Raw genomic sequence first — 17643 nt, 5'->3', positions numbered from 1 at the left:
AGAGGAAGCATGAATTTCAAGACCAGTATTCGCCCCTGATAGAAACTCTGCAACCCCCCCCCACACACACACCCTCAGTCTGTCCTCATAGAGAACATTCCCCAGACCTGTCACCAGCTTGGTCACTCATCTCTGAAATCCTCTCCACCACATTCTGATCCCAAAGAAATGCAGATGATCAAATTTGTGCACAGTAGTCAACATGCAGCCGAATCATAGCCTTAGAACCTCCCTATTTTTATTTGTCAGTGTCTTCTTCAGCATACAAGTAATCCTTTGAGCCATATATTGCCAACTCTTGCAATATGTCCTCCAAATTTCAATTCTCTATCCACCGTCACCTCCAGATCTCTAGCTTCATCAATTTCCTGTAAACTAGCACCATCAATATGATATGAAGTGTGTAATCTTTTCATCCTGAAGAGCATTACCTTACATTTTACAACCATTGTCCTTTGCCTATGCTGCCAATTTATTTAAATCATCCTGTAATATATCACCTATTGCCCTCCCTAGTTTTGCATCATCGGCAAACTACTGAATATACCCCTTCAAATCTTCCACTATATCATTAATGTACAAATTAAAGAGTAGTGGTCCTAGCCCTGGAACACTCCATTAGTCACCCTCAATCATCTTGATACCACTCCACCATACATCATCCTTTGATGTCTATCAGCCACCACCCAAATCCATGCCATCAGCCTTATCTAATAGCTTTCATGCAGTATTCTGTCAGATGCCTTTGCAAAGTCCAGCATTATCATTAGCCATTTTCTTTATCCAATTCTGTTATTACCTTATTATAAAATGTGAATAAATTAGTCAGGCAGGACCTATATTTTACAAAGCCATGCTGTCCCCTATAGAGTATCATATTCTTATCCACCCATTCTTGAATTTTACTTTTTACCAACTTTTCCAGCTCATTCCAAAGAAAGGTGATAAAAGTCAGCCAACGAACTACCATCAACAACTCTTACTCTTGAACCCTAGAGACATACCAACTAATCAGTGACCAGCACTATGGATTCCATCACTTGTGATCTACAGTTGCTCTTGCTTTCACTACCCACCTATGGACTCAGGCCATGGAGAAATTTGGAGAAACTTATGTGGTTGTCTTTGACATTTCAGAGGCATCTGATCAGACTGGCACAGGGCCTACTTAACAAACTACTATCCTATGGTCTGTCTTCCTCATTCTGCAAATGGATTACCAACTTTCTCACTGGTCACTCACTATGTGTCATGATGGATGGCTTACTCTCCTCAGATTTCCCCACCAATGCAGGAGCATCCCCAGAGTTCTGTTCTTTCATCCACTCTCTTCCTCTTTTATGTAAGTGACCTGCTTTCACAGACTTCCAATTCTATCCATAGCTTTGCTCATGACAGTACACTCCATTCCTTATTTTCATTCAACAAACCTGTTAGTGCTCAAGTATTAGAATCCTCAAGATCTACACAACCAAGGACCTGAACTCAGATCTAGCTATATCCCAATGGGGTAAGGACAACCTGTAAACTTCAATGCCACCAAAACCCAGTTCTGTCTGATCTCTCACAAGAAAGAGCTCACACCTCCTCTTGGACTGGCTTGAACCACCGATCTTTCCTGGCACAACCATATTTCAACTATAGCTTCTGCAGCCACCAAAATACTTGCTAACTCTATACAAAGCCCAAATCTGCCCAGCCATCGAATATTTCGGCTGGTGCACCAAAATCCTCTCTAAGATTGCTTGATACTATCCAGAAGAGGGCAATCCGGCTAATTAATGATCTATCTCTCACAGATGTTCAGTTTCTTCCTTGTGCCTCTTTGACAGATATGTTCATGGAGAGTGCTCTGCTGAAGTGGCAACTATTATTCCTCTACTCTCCCCAAAATCATTAAAACAAGAGCCACTGCTAACAAACACTCTTTTACAGTCCACCTTAAAACTCATCAAACCAACTTCGCTGCCTCCTCTTTTATTCCATCTACTTCTGTCCTTTGGAACAGTCTACCCCAAAGATTACAACCCTCAGCTATTCAAGCAAAATGTTAACAGACTCTTCCACACGTTGCTGGTGCGCTATAGGTCTTGTGACTTTTCATGTTTGTATCATATATAAAATATAGCCATTCAACATTTTTGAAATGTCTGAGAATAAGCTTACATAATGGCGTGTAAAGTTTAAAAGAACCATTTCAGGTTTGCATAGACCTGTGTGTGTAAGAAAGCCAAAAGAAACTAAAATCAGTTGTAAACCTCCAAATCAAAAAATTAGAATCTAAGAAAATGTGTTGAATGATCTGCAATTCTAATTTATTGCATAGAAAATAATTATTACCAGTGCGGCAATTACTTGACGTTTCTTCATACTTCCACACAAATTCTCAGTGAAGTTTAAATCTGATGAGTTTTCCAGCCAAGAATTCCATTGATTTGCCTTTCTTTGAGCCATCTAGTAGTGGTCTTGGAAGTGTGACAAGAAGCTGAATCTTGCTGAAAAAGGAAATCACCATTACATAAATCTTCTGATGACAGTAACATAAAATCTCAAGAATTTCTTGGTACACTTTGGAATTGATTCTTTTGTACACAATACACAGCCTAAGCCCATTCCATGACAGAGATTGCAAATTTCACTGGACATTTCATGCATTATTTATCAAATGCGTCTTGCTTAAGATACCAAACACGTATTCCTTGATGGCCACAGGATACACAAAACACTTTCATCACTAAAAATTACCTTTTTCCAGTCCTCTTGATCCCACAACAGTTTTTGCTTACACCATTGCACTCTAGCTGGCTTTTGCTTGCAAGTCATAAATGGCTTCATACTTAGGCAAATATAATTTAAAACCCAATTTGTGAAGTTGTCTCAACATTATAGATTAAGACACATTCACACCTAGTTCTTTCTATCACCTGTGAAAATACCTTACATTTGGAAGCAGTTTTTCTTTATGATATTCTTCGATCTCCTCTCATCTCTTGATGTACCTTTCGACCACTATTGCAGTGATTATTTTGAAAACTCCGGTTATTAGAATACTGTCACGGTACTCTACTCATGTTTGCTTGAGAACATTTCAATTTCTTAGCTAGAAACTATGACGTCTGGCCTTTGTATAGAGACACCATACAAAACTTCTTAGCTTCTGATATGTCACTCATTCGACCCATGAATAGCAAATGATTAACTGAAATCCACGTGCAAACAATTCCTCACACAAGTCAGTCCTGCAGCTTCTGAAATGTATGCTATTTCAATGCTGTCCTCAAACTAATCAGAAAAATTTGGAATATTCTAATATTTTGAATGTTTTCAAATAACAGTCTTCTTATAATTTATATTACATGTTTAGATGGTAATAATATAACAAAGTATGTAGATTTAGATGATACTAATTCATATTTGGTAATAATTATTTTCTATGCAATAAATTAGAATTGTAAATCATTCAACACATTTTTTGATTATTCTAATTTTTCGATTTGGAGGTGTACTTCTTAGCTGATAATACTCCATCCAGTGGTAGGCTTTAATTCTTATATAGTGTGATGTCAATATCAATATTGCATGAAGAAACAGTATCTTTTCCATTTTTGTTATTTCTTACTTCCTCAGATTTGTTTTTGAAAAATAAAACTTTTCTTCAGAGAGAAGAATCTGGCAGTGCTTCAAACTATACAGGAATCCCATACTGGTCCTAACAAAAACATTTTAAATTTATTGTTTTTGGAGAAATTATTTTGAAAAGAAAAAGATTAAAGATGACCTGAATTTTTTTTGTCACAGTCCCTTTTGTGGATATTTAAAAAAATTAAGATTTTTTTATAGTTAAAAAAAGCAACACTCTTGATCTTCTCCCTGCCAATTTAAAATGAAAGAAAACTTTCATCAAATACAACGTGAGATGCTGCTTTTCATTTACTGTCTAATGCAAAATCAGAGAGTCACCTATCCAAAGCAATTTTAGGCACAAACATATGTGGTATTGTTCAAAAGTATCAAAACCATTTTAATAACATAATTAAAATTAACATAAACCATAATAATTACAATTATTAAGCTTTTGTCCTAATTCTACATCACACATCTCTGAAAAAATAACGTTCTGGCCAAGCAAAATTAAAATATTAAGTACAGGTAACCCTCGTATAACACGATTTCGATATAATGCGATCTACAAATTGTAACCCTTGTTCAACGTGGTACTTATACAACGCGGTTTCAATATAACATGGTCTACAAATTGTAGTAATCCTTTATCGTTTCATATATTTTTCACTGCACAACTTAAAAATCAAATTTTATCTTCATTAAATTTGCGTCTGCCCGTATTGCGCAAGTAGTTATAAGTAGAGAATTTATATTAGGGAAATACCCTTTAGCATGAATGTATTGGGTTGTTGCAAATGAAATGGCCGTTGAATGACTGTCAGGTTTCTACTGGTTGCTAAAGAAAGCAAGCACTGAGGTATATGCAAATTTTTTATGTCATGTGACAACATCACACGTGGGTGATGCAATTGTAGTATTTGTTTCGTTCAACAAGCATTAAACATTGAATACTACCAACATCAAGTCAATCATGGAACCCAGTCAATTAAGGTTGCTATACCTTTATGAGTTCAAATTTGGAAATTCTGCAGCGGCTGCAGTAAAAAACATCAATAAAGCATTCGGTGGAGGAACAACTAATGAGAGATTCACTCAGCGTTGGTTTGCAAAATTTCACTCATGAGATTTGAGGATACAAAACGAACCCTGTGGCCATCGTCCTTCCTCCATTGATTCGAATGAATTAAAGGATTTAATCAAATCAGATCCATGACAAACTGTACGAGAGATCACCCAGACACTAAATGTACACTTCTGAACTGTTTCACAGCACTTGGCAATAATAGGAAAAGTAATGAAGCTTGACAAGTGGGTGCCTCATGAACTCACTGATGAAAACAAAGCACGCCGTTTGGAAGTGTGCTCTTCTCTCTTAAGAAGTAAAGAAGAAAGGTTCCCGCAACGAATTGTGACTGTGGATATTCTACAGCAATCATACACGTTCGTCACAGTGGTTGGGAGTGAAAGACGTTCCAGGAAGGACTCCAAAGGCACCTCTGCATCCAATGAAGATGTTTATGTATGGTGGTCTTCTGCTGGTGTTATTCATAACTCATTCCTTCCACGAGGTGAAATGATAAATGCAGCTCGATATTATACAGATATGTGGTAAATGCATGACAAATTGTGCCTTAAGCAATGAGCACTTGTGAATAGACATGGAGTCCTATTGCTTCAGGATAATGCCCGACCACATATGGTAGTGTCAACCATACAGCAAATCAACAATTTGGGATACGAAATTTTGCCTCATCCTCCATACTCTCCTGACATTTCCCCAACAGATTACCATTTTTTCCGGCACTTGAGCCATTTTTTGTCCAAGAAATGCTTTGCCAACGACACATCAATTTATCGGGCAGTGGAGGACTTCATCACTTCCAGAGACACCGATTTTTACAAATGTGGTAAAAAAAGTCAGTAGGTGTCACATTGATATGATCGTTGGCTTATCGAGAGCTCCTGAAAAGATCAGTAGTATAAAGTCATTGGCCATAATTGCTAATGACTTTATGCGTGGGTTATGCATGGAGAGTGGTGTGGAATTTGTGGATGTGTGGAGTGAGTTCGATGGGCGAAAGGATTTATATAAGATGGATGGTTTACATTTCAATGGATTTGGTGTATGGAGGCTTGAAAAAGTGTTGATGAATGAAGTGGATGTACAGACTCAGGGAAACTAGATTTATTGGGGGGGGGGAGTAGATATGCAGACTTTAGGGAGGCAGTTGAGTGTATGAATGAGTATAATATGCCCAAGCGAGTATGAAGGACAACAAATCAGAATGGGATAGTTAGTATAAGGCAACAAAGTAGGGATGGGACTAACGGGCTTCTGCAATTTATGTACACTAATGCCAGGAGTATTAGGAACAAGGAGGGGGAGTTTTTGGCCTTGGTTGGCACTTCCAGGCCACAGGTTGTTGGTATTAGTGAAACATGGCTGACACAAGATGATAAAGCTAGTGGGATTGAATGTGATGGGTATAGTGCGTTCAGGAATGACAGGGAAAATAAAAAGGGGGGAGGAGTGTTATTGATGATAGCTGATGAGTTGCAGCCAAGGAGTATAGAAGTTGAACTGCAGGATAGAGAAAATAGCACATTTGAGGCTATTTGGTGTGCTATAGACCAAGTGATGGAATAGATGGTGGGGATAGTATGCATAGGCAAATAGAGGAAATATTTGGTAGGTGTCGCACTGATATGATAGTCGGCTTGTCGAGAGCTCCTGAAAAGACCAGTAGTATTTTATGTTATCATTAGCAATTGTACTAGAATTTTACATAGTATTGTTTGCTTTTCGTATCTTACTGTGTCTGTGCGATTTTTGTGTGTTTTCTGTGTTATATCAATTATTGTTTTTAAGATACAATAGCGTCCACATGGCACCGATTAAAAAAAAAATGGCAGCCAGGTCGGCATGTTTGTTTAAGAATTTGGATATAAAAGAGTGCAATGTGCTGTCTGCAAGCTGTATGCTTTGCAGAGAGCAGTTGGAGTCTGGTTACATGGTGATAGTGGAGTGAATATGTGCAGAAAGTGTAAGGAGAATGAGGATCTAAAGCATGTTTCGGGTGGCGAGAGTGATATCGTTAAAGAAAGTCAGAATATAGAAAATAGTGATGTGATAAGAAATTGCGAGGTAGTACCAGATAGGTGTGAGAGTGACGTTGAAAGTGTAATTACAGGTAAAAATACAGAACGAATGGATGATTTAAATGATAATGAAAATGGTGAGATAAATGCAAGTAGTGAGATTGCACAGTTGAGCGGAGCGATACATAGAGCAAAGCGGCAGCTGGAGCGTATGCAAAAATGTGTACCGAATGTACCAAATAATAAACGGCGAAAGTCTGATATGAAAAATAAGAGAATGTTCGTAAACGTAAACAAAATGAAGGAGCAAGTGATGTACGGAGATTCATTATTAAGAGGTGTGATAGTTGAGAGTTTGACGAAATCGTACCAACTGGGTGCAAACATTAAGGATGTCAGCAAGTTTATTAGAGCGCAAAAACAGAGGGTGAAAGAAATGATATTCGTGGCAGGAACAAATGATTTGAAAGAAGACAAAATGGAAATGATAGAGGATGTTAGGGAATTACTTGAGGTAGCAAAAGAGAAGAGTGAGAGAGTTAGGATGGTGAGTATTTTGCCATGCTATGACAGTAAAGTGTTTAGGAGGGCCATAATTGCCAATGACTTTATGTGCGGGTTATGCATGGAGAGTGGTGTAGAATTTGTGGATGTGTGGCGTGAGTTCGATGGGCGAAAGGATTTATACAAGATGGATGGTTTACATTTGAATGGATTTGGTGTACGGAGGCTTGAAAAAGTGTTGATGAATGAAGTGGATGTACAGACTTAGGGAAACTTGATTTATTAAAGGTGGGGGGGGGGTAAGCAGATATGCAGACTTTAGGGAGGCAGTTGAGTGTATGAATGAGTATAATATGCCCGAGCAAGTACGAAGGACATCAAATCAGAATGGGATAGTTAGTATAAGGCATCAAAGTAGGGAGGATGGAACTAACGGCCTTCTGCAATTCATGTACACTAATGCCAGGAGTATTAGGAACAAGGAGGAGTTTTTGCCCTTGGTTGGCACTTACAGGCCACAGGTTGTTGGTAGTGAAACATGGCTGACAGAAGATGATAAAGCTAGTGGGATTGAATGTGACGGGTATAGTGTTCAGGAGTGACAGGGAAAATAAAAAGGGGAGAGGAGTGTTATTGATGATAGCTGATGAGTTGCAGCCAAGTTGAACTGTAGGATAGAGAAAATAGCACATTTGAGGCTATTTGGTGTGAGATAGAGGCTAGCAGAACAAAATATACAATTGTGTGCTGCTATAGACCAAGTGATGGAATAAATGGTGGGGATAGGCAAATAGAAGAAATGAGCGGAAGGAGGGTAATTATTATGGGGGATTTCGATTATAGTAACATTGACTGGAAGGAAAAGAGGGTACATGGGAGGAAGGAATTGGATTTTATGCAGTTATTAAAGGACAACTATTTGCGACAGCATGTAATGAAAATACTAGGGGGGAAGAGAGTGCTTGACCTAGTAATCGCATCTGAGAATGTGGCTGTAACGAACATGACCATGTTGTCACCAATTGGTGAGAGTGATCATAAGGTCATGACTTGGGAGGTGGCTAAAGGAGTGGAATTTACAATTAAAACAGGGTACATGTGGAATTACAGGCTGGTAAGTATGACAAGCTTAGGAGTGTGCTTGGTTCAGTGCCATGGCATGTAAAACTGCAAGGGCTGGATGTTGATAGTGCACGGGAGGTGGTTGAGAAGTGTTTGTGGGAGGCAATGGTTGACTATATACCAAGAGTCCGAATAATAAATCAAGTAGGGGTTAAATGGATGAATAACACTATTAAGCTTGAGCTGCAAAAAAAAGAAACAATTGTGGAGGAATTTAAGGAGAAAGGTGACCAGCAGGTGCAGTAACAGTATAAAGCGGATTATGAAAGAAAATTGGCCATGCAGGCTAAAAGAGAATCTCAAACAGTTTTTTCAATATGTTGCAAGTAAAAGGAAAAATGTTCATGGCAGAATGATTTTAAAAAATGCTGAGGGTAGGGAGGTACACATAATCAGTCGATATAGTGGAATTACTGAGCGAGCACTTTGTAAGAGTATATCATCCAGGTGGTGACATTGCAGGAATGGAAGAACTAACAGCTTATACTGGAATTGTGATGAATGAAGTAGAGGTAAATAGTCTATTACAGAACCTAAATGTCAATACATCTATGGGATTGGATGGTATACCAGCTTGTGTCGTACGTGAGGCGTCTAAAGAATTGTCAGTGCCCTTGACCATTTTGTTTAATTTGAGCCTCGGGTCTGGGTCAGTCCCAAGGGGGGTGGGGAAAGAGGGGGAAATAGTTCCGCTGCATAAAGGTGGTTCCAATGCTGCTGTTGAAAATTACCGGCCAATCAGCATAACAGGAATCGTTATCAGGGTCTTGGAGAAAATAGTCAAGAGGAAAATAGAAGATTGGATAGATGAAAATGGGATACTGTATCAGGGACAGCATGGTTTTGTGAAGGGTTGGTCATGCCTCAGTAACTTGCTCACATATTATAACACAGTGATGGCTGAACTGGATAAGGGTAATGGGTTTACAGCAATTTCCTTGACCTTGCTAAGGCCTTTGACAGGATACCACATGGAATTCTAATCAGTAAAATGCAGCATATGGGGACGGATATAGGATTGGTGAGATGGATAGGTGGGCGGTTGATAGAGAGATATCAGAGAGTGGTTTATTCAGGAGTAGAGTCCAAAAGACGGCCTGTGACTAGTGGTGTGCCACAAGGATCTGTTCTTGGACCACTGTTGTTTAATTTGTTCATTAATGATATAGTAAAGGATCTGAGAGGAACAGTTCATTTGTTCGCAGATGATGCAAAGTTGGGTAGGGCAATAGTGAATGCAGATGATGTCAAAATTTTGCAGGATGATTCGGATAGATTGGAGGTCTGTGCTAAGGAGAATGAATGTCAATTTAATGTGGCAAAATGTAAGGTTATACATTTTGGGGTGAAAAGATTAGCAGCAGTTTACTACATTGGTGGAACTGTACTCCAGGAAATTGATGAGGCACGAGATTTAGGAGTGTTGGTGGATAAGGAGTTGAAGTTTAGGGGACACATTGCAAAAGTGGCCAAATCAGCTCATCAAATCACTTGGTTGCTGAAGAATATGTTGACAAGCAGAGACAAGCATGTTATTGTTCCTCTGTATCGAGCCTTGATAAGACCCCATCTCGACTACTGTGCCCAGATTTGATCACCTAGGTTTCTTCTTGATGGGGAGGAGGTTGAGAGGATCCAGAGGCGAGTGACCAAGATGATAGCAGGTCTGTTGAATGAACCCTATGAGAACAGGCTGAGGATTTGTGGGTTGCAGAAATTGGTTGATAGGCAGAGGAGGGGAGATATGATTGAGACATTCAAATTACTGAAGGGTTTCTATAAGATTAATTCAGAAGATATTTTTGAGAACAAAGCTGGTGGTGGGAGGACTAGGGGACATCCATGGAAGCTGGGCAAGAGTGTGGTTAGTAAGGGTGTTAGAGCTGGTTCTTTACTTTTAGAGTGCTGAATGAGTGGAATAAGCTGCCAAAGTGTGTAGTGGGTGCTGTGACAGTGAATGAGTTTAAGGCAAGGTATGATAGATACTGTGTGAATGTCGAATAGTTGTGATGAACATGATTTGGAGTCTCCCTCGATGAGTCTAAGGACTCCCTGGAGTTGCCCGTAATAATAATAATAATAATATATATATATATATTCCCCCTCCCCCATATCATTCCAACATGAGAGCCTGCTGACTTATAGCAAATTATTTGGCACTAGCAGTTTATTGCTGAAATGTTTAGAGGTTAAGAATTTCATAGCAGGCTACATATTATTAAACAAGAATCACTGCCAAGTAGTGGATTTGTTTGCTGCATGTCTAGGATATTCTTGCGCTTTCATTGTTTCTGCTAAAACATTGCTCAGACTTACCTCTGTAAGATTCTATATTTGAAATTGAGCAACTGAAATTTTACCATTAGCAGTTTACTACACTATGCAGAAATTCTGCATAGTGTAGCAAATTATTATAATATCAATTCAAGTACATGATTTTTAAGTCAGCAGTTGGCTTCCTCTGTTCCACCAGTGTTGATTTGCCATTTATACTTGCTTCGTTCACATAATATTTACTCTAGAATGACATTAGTGATTCTAATTTGAGTATCTGCAAGAATGCCTTAATTTTATTTTTCTCTATTTTTTAAATGTAACGTATTAACTTTAGATGATAAATTGTATTATACTGTTTTACAGTTTTATTCTCATCTCAACTTCCTGTTACCCTCTTTTACCTTGCGGTGCCGAGGGTTGGTTAATCATCGGACCTCAAACCGTTCACAGGATAAGCTGGGCAGCCCTACGCCCCAGTCTATCCTATGTCTGTAGTGTTGAATTCTCAAGGCCGGTTTGCCTGCTTTGCGGGATGAAAAACCCCAGAATAAACCGGGGAAAAAACCCTACTGTCCATGCCCAAGACCAGCTAACTTGGCTATGGCTGAGGAAAATCCTTCAGCTCCTCACATCACCAAAGGGAATCGAACCTAGGACACTCCTTCCCCAAGCATGTGGTTACGAAGCGCACAGCCACTAGGCTAACCACATGGACTTTTTTTTTATTAATAATTTTTAACCTGTTTTGTTAATTCAACTGCAGCCTCTTATATTCATTGCAGGGCAATTTATCAGTCTTATTGGTAGCAAAATTTCATACTTCATATAATTATATATATATATATATATAAATGACACTGACAACTGTTTCTTTTCTCCCTAAAAATTCTTTATAATGAGAGTCAGCTATTAAATCATTGCACCAAAAAGAATCACCAAAAGGCCAATATAAACAACATCCATCAGCTGCAATGAAACCACTGTTTGCCAATGTTTATTGTGCACTTTCTTGCTTTCTTCTTTTTTATACCTTACCAAATCACTTTATATATATATATATATATATATATATATATATATATATATATATATATATATATATATATATATATGACACACAGTGCCACGTTCGGCAGTCTACTCATCACTTTTTTATGCTAATCCCAGAGGATGTTAAAAACCAAGCACAAATTACTGAAAAAATAAAATGTTCTTTAATCAGTTTCTCTACATGTCTATGAAAATTTGGATATGCAGGATATATGATACTAAAATTGTAAGATGATTTTAAATGAAAGCAGCTTTGCCATAAAACATGTAAGGCTCCATGCATTACATATTTATAAGAACAGATTAAATTAAAATTAAACATTTAAATATTGCTTATAAATATACATATAAAATTTACATAATGTTTGGCTGAATGCTTAGATTACACAAAAGCAATTAAGATTGTGTGTAACATCTGTAAATTGAATGCAGTCCTAGGCCAGTGTTCTTTTATGGAGGGGAGAGGTGATAAAATTGCAATATCCAGAAATTTACATAGAATATTTTTCTTTAAAATCACTGCAGACTATCAAGTCTATAAACATAGGAATTAAATGTACATACACATAAATGTGAAATGTAATTAATACATTTTCACCACTCTAGCTTTCAACAAACTATCACATCACTTGGACAACCAACTGGTAATGTGATTTTGGATTTTGACTCTAGCCTCCTTCAGCTGTGCACTATCATCTAGAGAGTCTGGATACATATTAGCACAATGAGCTGTTCCTAAGAGAAATATATAATATCATAAATAAGTGGATACTGTAATTTATAGGTTACAGTGCTGAACAAAAGTCATGTATGATAGTTTTTTAAACAGTCATCATACATGAAAATCTTTTCATTGATATTTTACTAATTCATCTTTTTCATGCAGATTATCAAAACTGGTTAATTTAAATGTCAAAATAAAAGTAAGGAAATGATCAGAGACAATAATAATAAAAAGGTGCATTTCTTAATAGCATTCTTGTATACTGACATCGTTCATTACCACAAAACTTTTAACCCTGAGCTGTAATTTGACTGATTGTAGAGATAATTGCTTCACTATTTCTAATTTTGCATTAAAACGGTTCAATGGAAAATATAAATCAGACCATCTTTTAGAAATGACCTCTGCTTACACAACTTGTATATTAGTAATGTCGATTTCTTTTATTTTCAATATGGCCATACCATTAATGCCATCTGTTCATTCCCAAATTTTCTGCAAAACACTAACATCTGTGGTCTCTTCAGGCTTTGCAAAACCTGTTTAGTTCTAACTCACAAGGTAAAACTAGTGTGGCTTGAACACTGTTTTGCACACTTATAGGTTGGTCTTTTCGCTGATTTCTCTCTTTCATATAACTTATTCAACCAGCTTCTTAGCACGAGTTATATTTATTCCATTATTTATTTTGTCATCTTCATTAAAAAAAATGTGCTTAACCCTTTCATGCATAAGGGCCTCATATGAGGACACATAAAAATGATGTACTCAGATAAGGACATCATTTTTAATATATACAGGGCACAAATTTAGCAAAATTAATGAATTCATGGTAATATTATAAGATTAAATGGAGTACGTATCATCATTATAATTTTTTATAAATGAATATAAAAATTCGTGCATGAGGGTTAAATAATTAAAATAGTTAAAATGTATAACCTGTTTTATAGGTTCACTAAATACAGTTGCTATATATTTATATATATTTTCACACATTTGTCACAGCAATTACTGTATTTAATTTTGATAAGAATCTCTAGCAATTTACTTAAGAGGATAATGCCATTTATACACAGAATTAAAAAAAAAAAAGTTTAATACATCATCAAATACATCATATTTCAGAAGGCCTGACCAGAGGAACGAATTCCCGATGATTAGAGTAGAGTACCCATATATAAAAAGGGAAATAAAACTGAATGTGATAATTACAGAGGTATTTTCCTAAATAAAAGGTAAATCTGAAAACAAACTCCAACTCAACATAACCAGAGTTAAAGATCAGTACTATCAACATAAGAAGCCTGAATGGGAAAGAAATGGAGCTAGCTGAGGAATTAGATAAGTACCAGATCAACATAATAAGGTTGACTGAAACAAAAAAGACAAAAACTGGTGAGATCTTTCTGAGCAATAAATACAAAATGTTATATTCAGGCAATGACTATCAAGGAAAAGAAGGAGTAGCCATAGTATTCAACACTAAACATGAGGCTAATCTTCTTGAATGGCAGGCAATCTCAAGTAGCGTGATGTGGGCAAATATCAGAATGGGGGAACTGGACAATGAGATATATTTCTGCCTATTGTCCCACAGAAGGTTCTATTATTATTATTATTGTTCCAGGAAACTCCAAGGAGTCGACAGACTCATCGAGAGAGGCCCTAACATCATGTCTGGAACAACTATTCAACATTCACACAGTATCTATCATATCTTGCCTTGAACTCATTCACAGTCGTAGCACCCACAACAGACTCTGGAAGCTTATTCCACTCATTCACCACTCTCCAAGTAAAAAACCTAGCTCTAACACCCTTGTCAACCACGCTCTTGCCCAGCTTCCATGCATGGCCCCTAGTCCTCCCACCACCAGTCATATTTTCAAAAATATCTTCTGGATCAATTTTATAAAAACCCTTCAGTAATTTGAATGTCTCAATCATATCACCCCTCCTTCGCCTATCATCCAATTTCTGCAACCCACAAATCTTCAACCTATTCTCATAAGGTTCATTCCACAGACCTGCTATCATCTTGGTCACTCGTCTCTGGACCCTCTCCACTTCCTCCCCATCACGAAGAAACCCTGGTGCCCATAACTGGGCACAGAAGTCCAGATGGGGTCTTATCAAAGCTCGATACAGAGGAACAACAACTTGTTTGTCTCTGCATGTTAAAGTATTTTTCATAAGCCAAGTGATTTGGTGAGCTGTTTTAGTTACTTTTGCAATGTGCCCCCTAAACTTCAACTCCCTATCCACCAGCACTCCCAAATCCCTGGCCTCATCAATCTCCTGGAGTACGGATCCACCAATGCGATATACTGCTGCTATTCTTTTCACCCCAAAGTGCATAACCTTACACTTTGCACATTAAACTGACATCCATTTTTCCTAGCCCAGTTCTCCAAACTATCCAAATCATCCTGTAAAATTTTGACATCCTGTGCACTCACAATTGCTCTACCCAACTTTGCATCATCAGCAAACAAGTGAACACTTCCTCTCAAATCCTTTCCAATATCATTGATGAACAAATTGAAAAGCAGTGGTCCAAGAACAGAGCCCTCGGCACTCCACTGGTCACGTACATTTCTACTAAGGTAAAAATGGAGGAATTTTTTCAGGCTTTATAGAAAGCAACTGACACGATGAAAATGGAAAAGTTGGCCCTTGTTGGGGATCTAAATAGCAGAGTAGGAAATGATTGTCAGACATACAAAAATATTTTGGAAAAATTTGGAGAAAAGAGCAAAGCTAATAATAATGGCAAATACCTGTTGGATTTCTGCTCAGGACATGGACTGGTTATTATTAACACCATGTTCCAACATAAAAATATGCACAAATTCATATGGAGAGAAGAGGCAAGGAATAAGAAAAGTCTCATTGACTATGTTATTGTTGATAGTGATGTTTTCTCCCTGGTGCAGGACACCAGAGTGTACAGAGGATTTGAAATTGGAAACGATCACTATTTAGTCTTGAGCAGAATAAAACTGAATTTCATATTGAAAAGAATAACATGTAAGAAAGTTTTAAAGCAAATAAAAGTTGAGCAGCTCTCAGATGTGAACTGCACACTAAAATACACAAACATGACTGAAGAAAAAATGAAAGAGTTTGAGAACAGGAACCAAACCTTGGAGATACAGTGGCAAGCCTTGAAGAAAACCCTGATTGATTCAGCCAGAGAAGCATGTGATGAGGTTGTTTGCAACGATAGAAAAATCAGAACTAAATGGTGGACACAGGAAGTTAAAGAGGCAAAGAAAAGAAGAAAGCATATCAAAAGTTCCTGGCAAATAAGTCAGCTTGCGCTCTTAGAGAATACAGAGACAAATGCAAGAAAGCTAAAAACTGTGTAAAACTAGGTAAACAAAAGTCATGGGAAGACTTTGGCAAGAACATAGAAAATAAATATCAAGAAGGTGGCAAAATATTCTGGAGGTTGTTGAAGAAGCTTAGAAATGGAGGAAAGAGTGCTGTAAAAGGAATTAGAGATGATAAAGGTGACAGATAAACAGGAGAAAAAGATATCCTTGTAGTATGGAGTAATTACTTCGAAAAATTGTTAAATCAAAAAAGCAGTGATAGCAGAGTGGTAAAAAACACTCAACAGGCTTACAGTCAGGAATACATATCCATACTAGAAGTAGAAAAAGCCATCAAAGGCTTGAAACGTGGAAAGGCAACAGGAGTAGATGATATTCGACTAGAAATGCTGATGTATGGTGGTATTCTTACAGTGGCTGCACTGCATAGTTCAAAAGGCCTGGACAGAGGGACGAATTCCCGATGATTGGAGTAGAGCTCTCATAGTACCCATATATAAAAAGGGAAATAAAACTGAATGTGATAATTACAGAGGTATTTCTCTACTAAGTGTTCCTGGTAAGATTTATGCAAGTACACTTGAGAAATGGTTGAGAAGAATTGTGGAAGAAAAGCTTGGTGAAGAACAAGCTGGATTCAGGCCAAATAGAGGCTGTCAGATTCAGATCTTCACTTTACGGCAAATAGTAGAGAAATCATGGGAATATAACAAAGATCTGCATTTAAGTTTTGTCGATCTGGAAAAGGCATATGACAAGGTGCCAAGAGAGAAGCTATTCAAGACGCTACAGGTATATGGTGTGAATGGGGCATTATATCAAGCCATATTAGTCTTGAGTTGTAAGTTAGCAGTTAGAATTGAAGGAAGTACAGGAAGATGGTTTAATGTTAAATCTGGTGTCAGACAAGAATGTACATTATCCCCTCTCTCATTCATTATCTATATGGATCACATTATGAAGGAAAGTGGTATTAAACATGATATCAAAATTGGATATCATGCATTGTGAATGGAGAACCTGTGGAACAAGCAAAATATTTCAGCTACTTAGGCACGATTTTTAGTGAAGATGGTAAATTAAATATGGAAATAGACAACAGAATTAACAAAACTGGTATGGTAGGAAGTAAAATGAATAAATTCATATGGAATAACAGAGAAATTAGTAGGAACAATAAATTAGCTGTATACAGGACAGTGTACAAACCAGTTTTAACCTATGGATCTGAGAGCTGGGTCAAAAGTAAAACACCTTGACCAAAGACTAGTGACCGCAGATATGAGAGTCCTGAGAAAGGTTAGAGGCGTGAACAGATGGAATCAGTAATGATGTAAATCTATCACATGGTACTATCATACCCTGTACACCCCTTGAGGGTAGTACATGGCAGGAATTTGATGATGATGATACATCATCAAATTCTTGATATCACAATGGTGTACTTAATTATGTGAAATTTGTGTACTATACACAAATTTTACATAATTAAACTTCCTATCGATAGTTTTCCTCTAAATTAAATCTGTTACTGTCAAGACTCCAGTATTATTGGATATTTTGGGTATTAAGTAATTCTTACTGTATCAATCTTTAGGTTTTCCTTGTCTTAACCTTTCCTCTACCATTCTCTTTAACCCTGTGGAGGTCGCGGCTGATCTGACAGATACATGCAAACTGTTTAATATAAATATTTATACACATATTCAGTGTATAGCTTGAAAGTCATGACTAGCTGCACGTGCATATGTTAAATGATATTCTGCACTGTTTTTTGCTGTCAGTTTGGTTTATCACGTTATGTAAAGGTTTGTGATATTTGACAGTAAATTGTATCTGAGATATACTGCGACCTCCAATGTCAATATAGTATTGGTTTAGTTTTTTTTTTTTTATTTATTT

At 37.3% G+C, this 17643-nt stretch overlaps 1 protein-coding gene across 1 annotated transcript in view; it reads right to left on the bottom strand.

Moving 5' to 3' along the window:
* Window positions 1-11821: 11821 nt before the first annotated feature.
* Window positions 11822-17643, bottom strand: part of LOC150094827 (putative serine protease F56F10.1) — an 88585-nt gene continuing 82763 nt past the window's right edge. Inside the window, exon 9 of the mRNA XM_090410960.1 lies at window positions 11822-12411. Within this exon, the coding sequence (XP_090267086.1) occupies window positions 12302-12411 (110 nt within the window). The 3' untranslated portion in view covers window positions 11822-12301. The remainder of the gene's footprint in view (window positions 12412-17643) is intronic.

The sequence above is a fragment of the Typopeltis vanoorti genome, chromosome 21, assembly GCF_054136105.1.
Source record: "Typopeltis vanoorti isolate ZY-2024b chromosome 21, IOZ_Tvanoo_1.0, whole genome shotgun sequence".
In the NCBI taxonomy this organism is placed as follows: Eukaryota; Metazoa; Arthropoda; class Arachnida; order Uropygi; family Thelyphonidae; genus Typopeltis; species Typopeltis vanoorti.
Note: the sequence above shows the minus strand (reverse complement) of the source record. Positions and strands in the feature narration are given on the sequence as shown.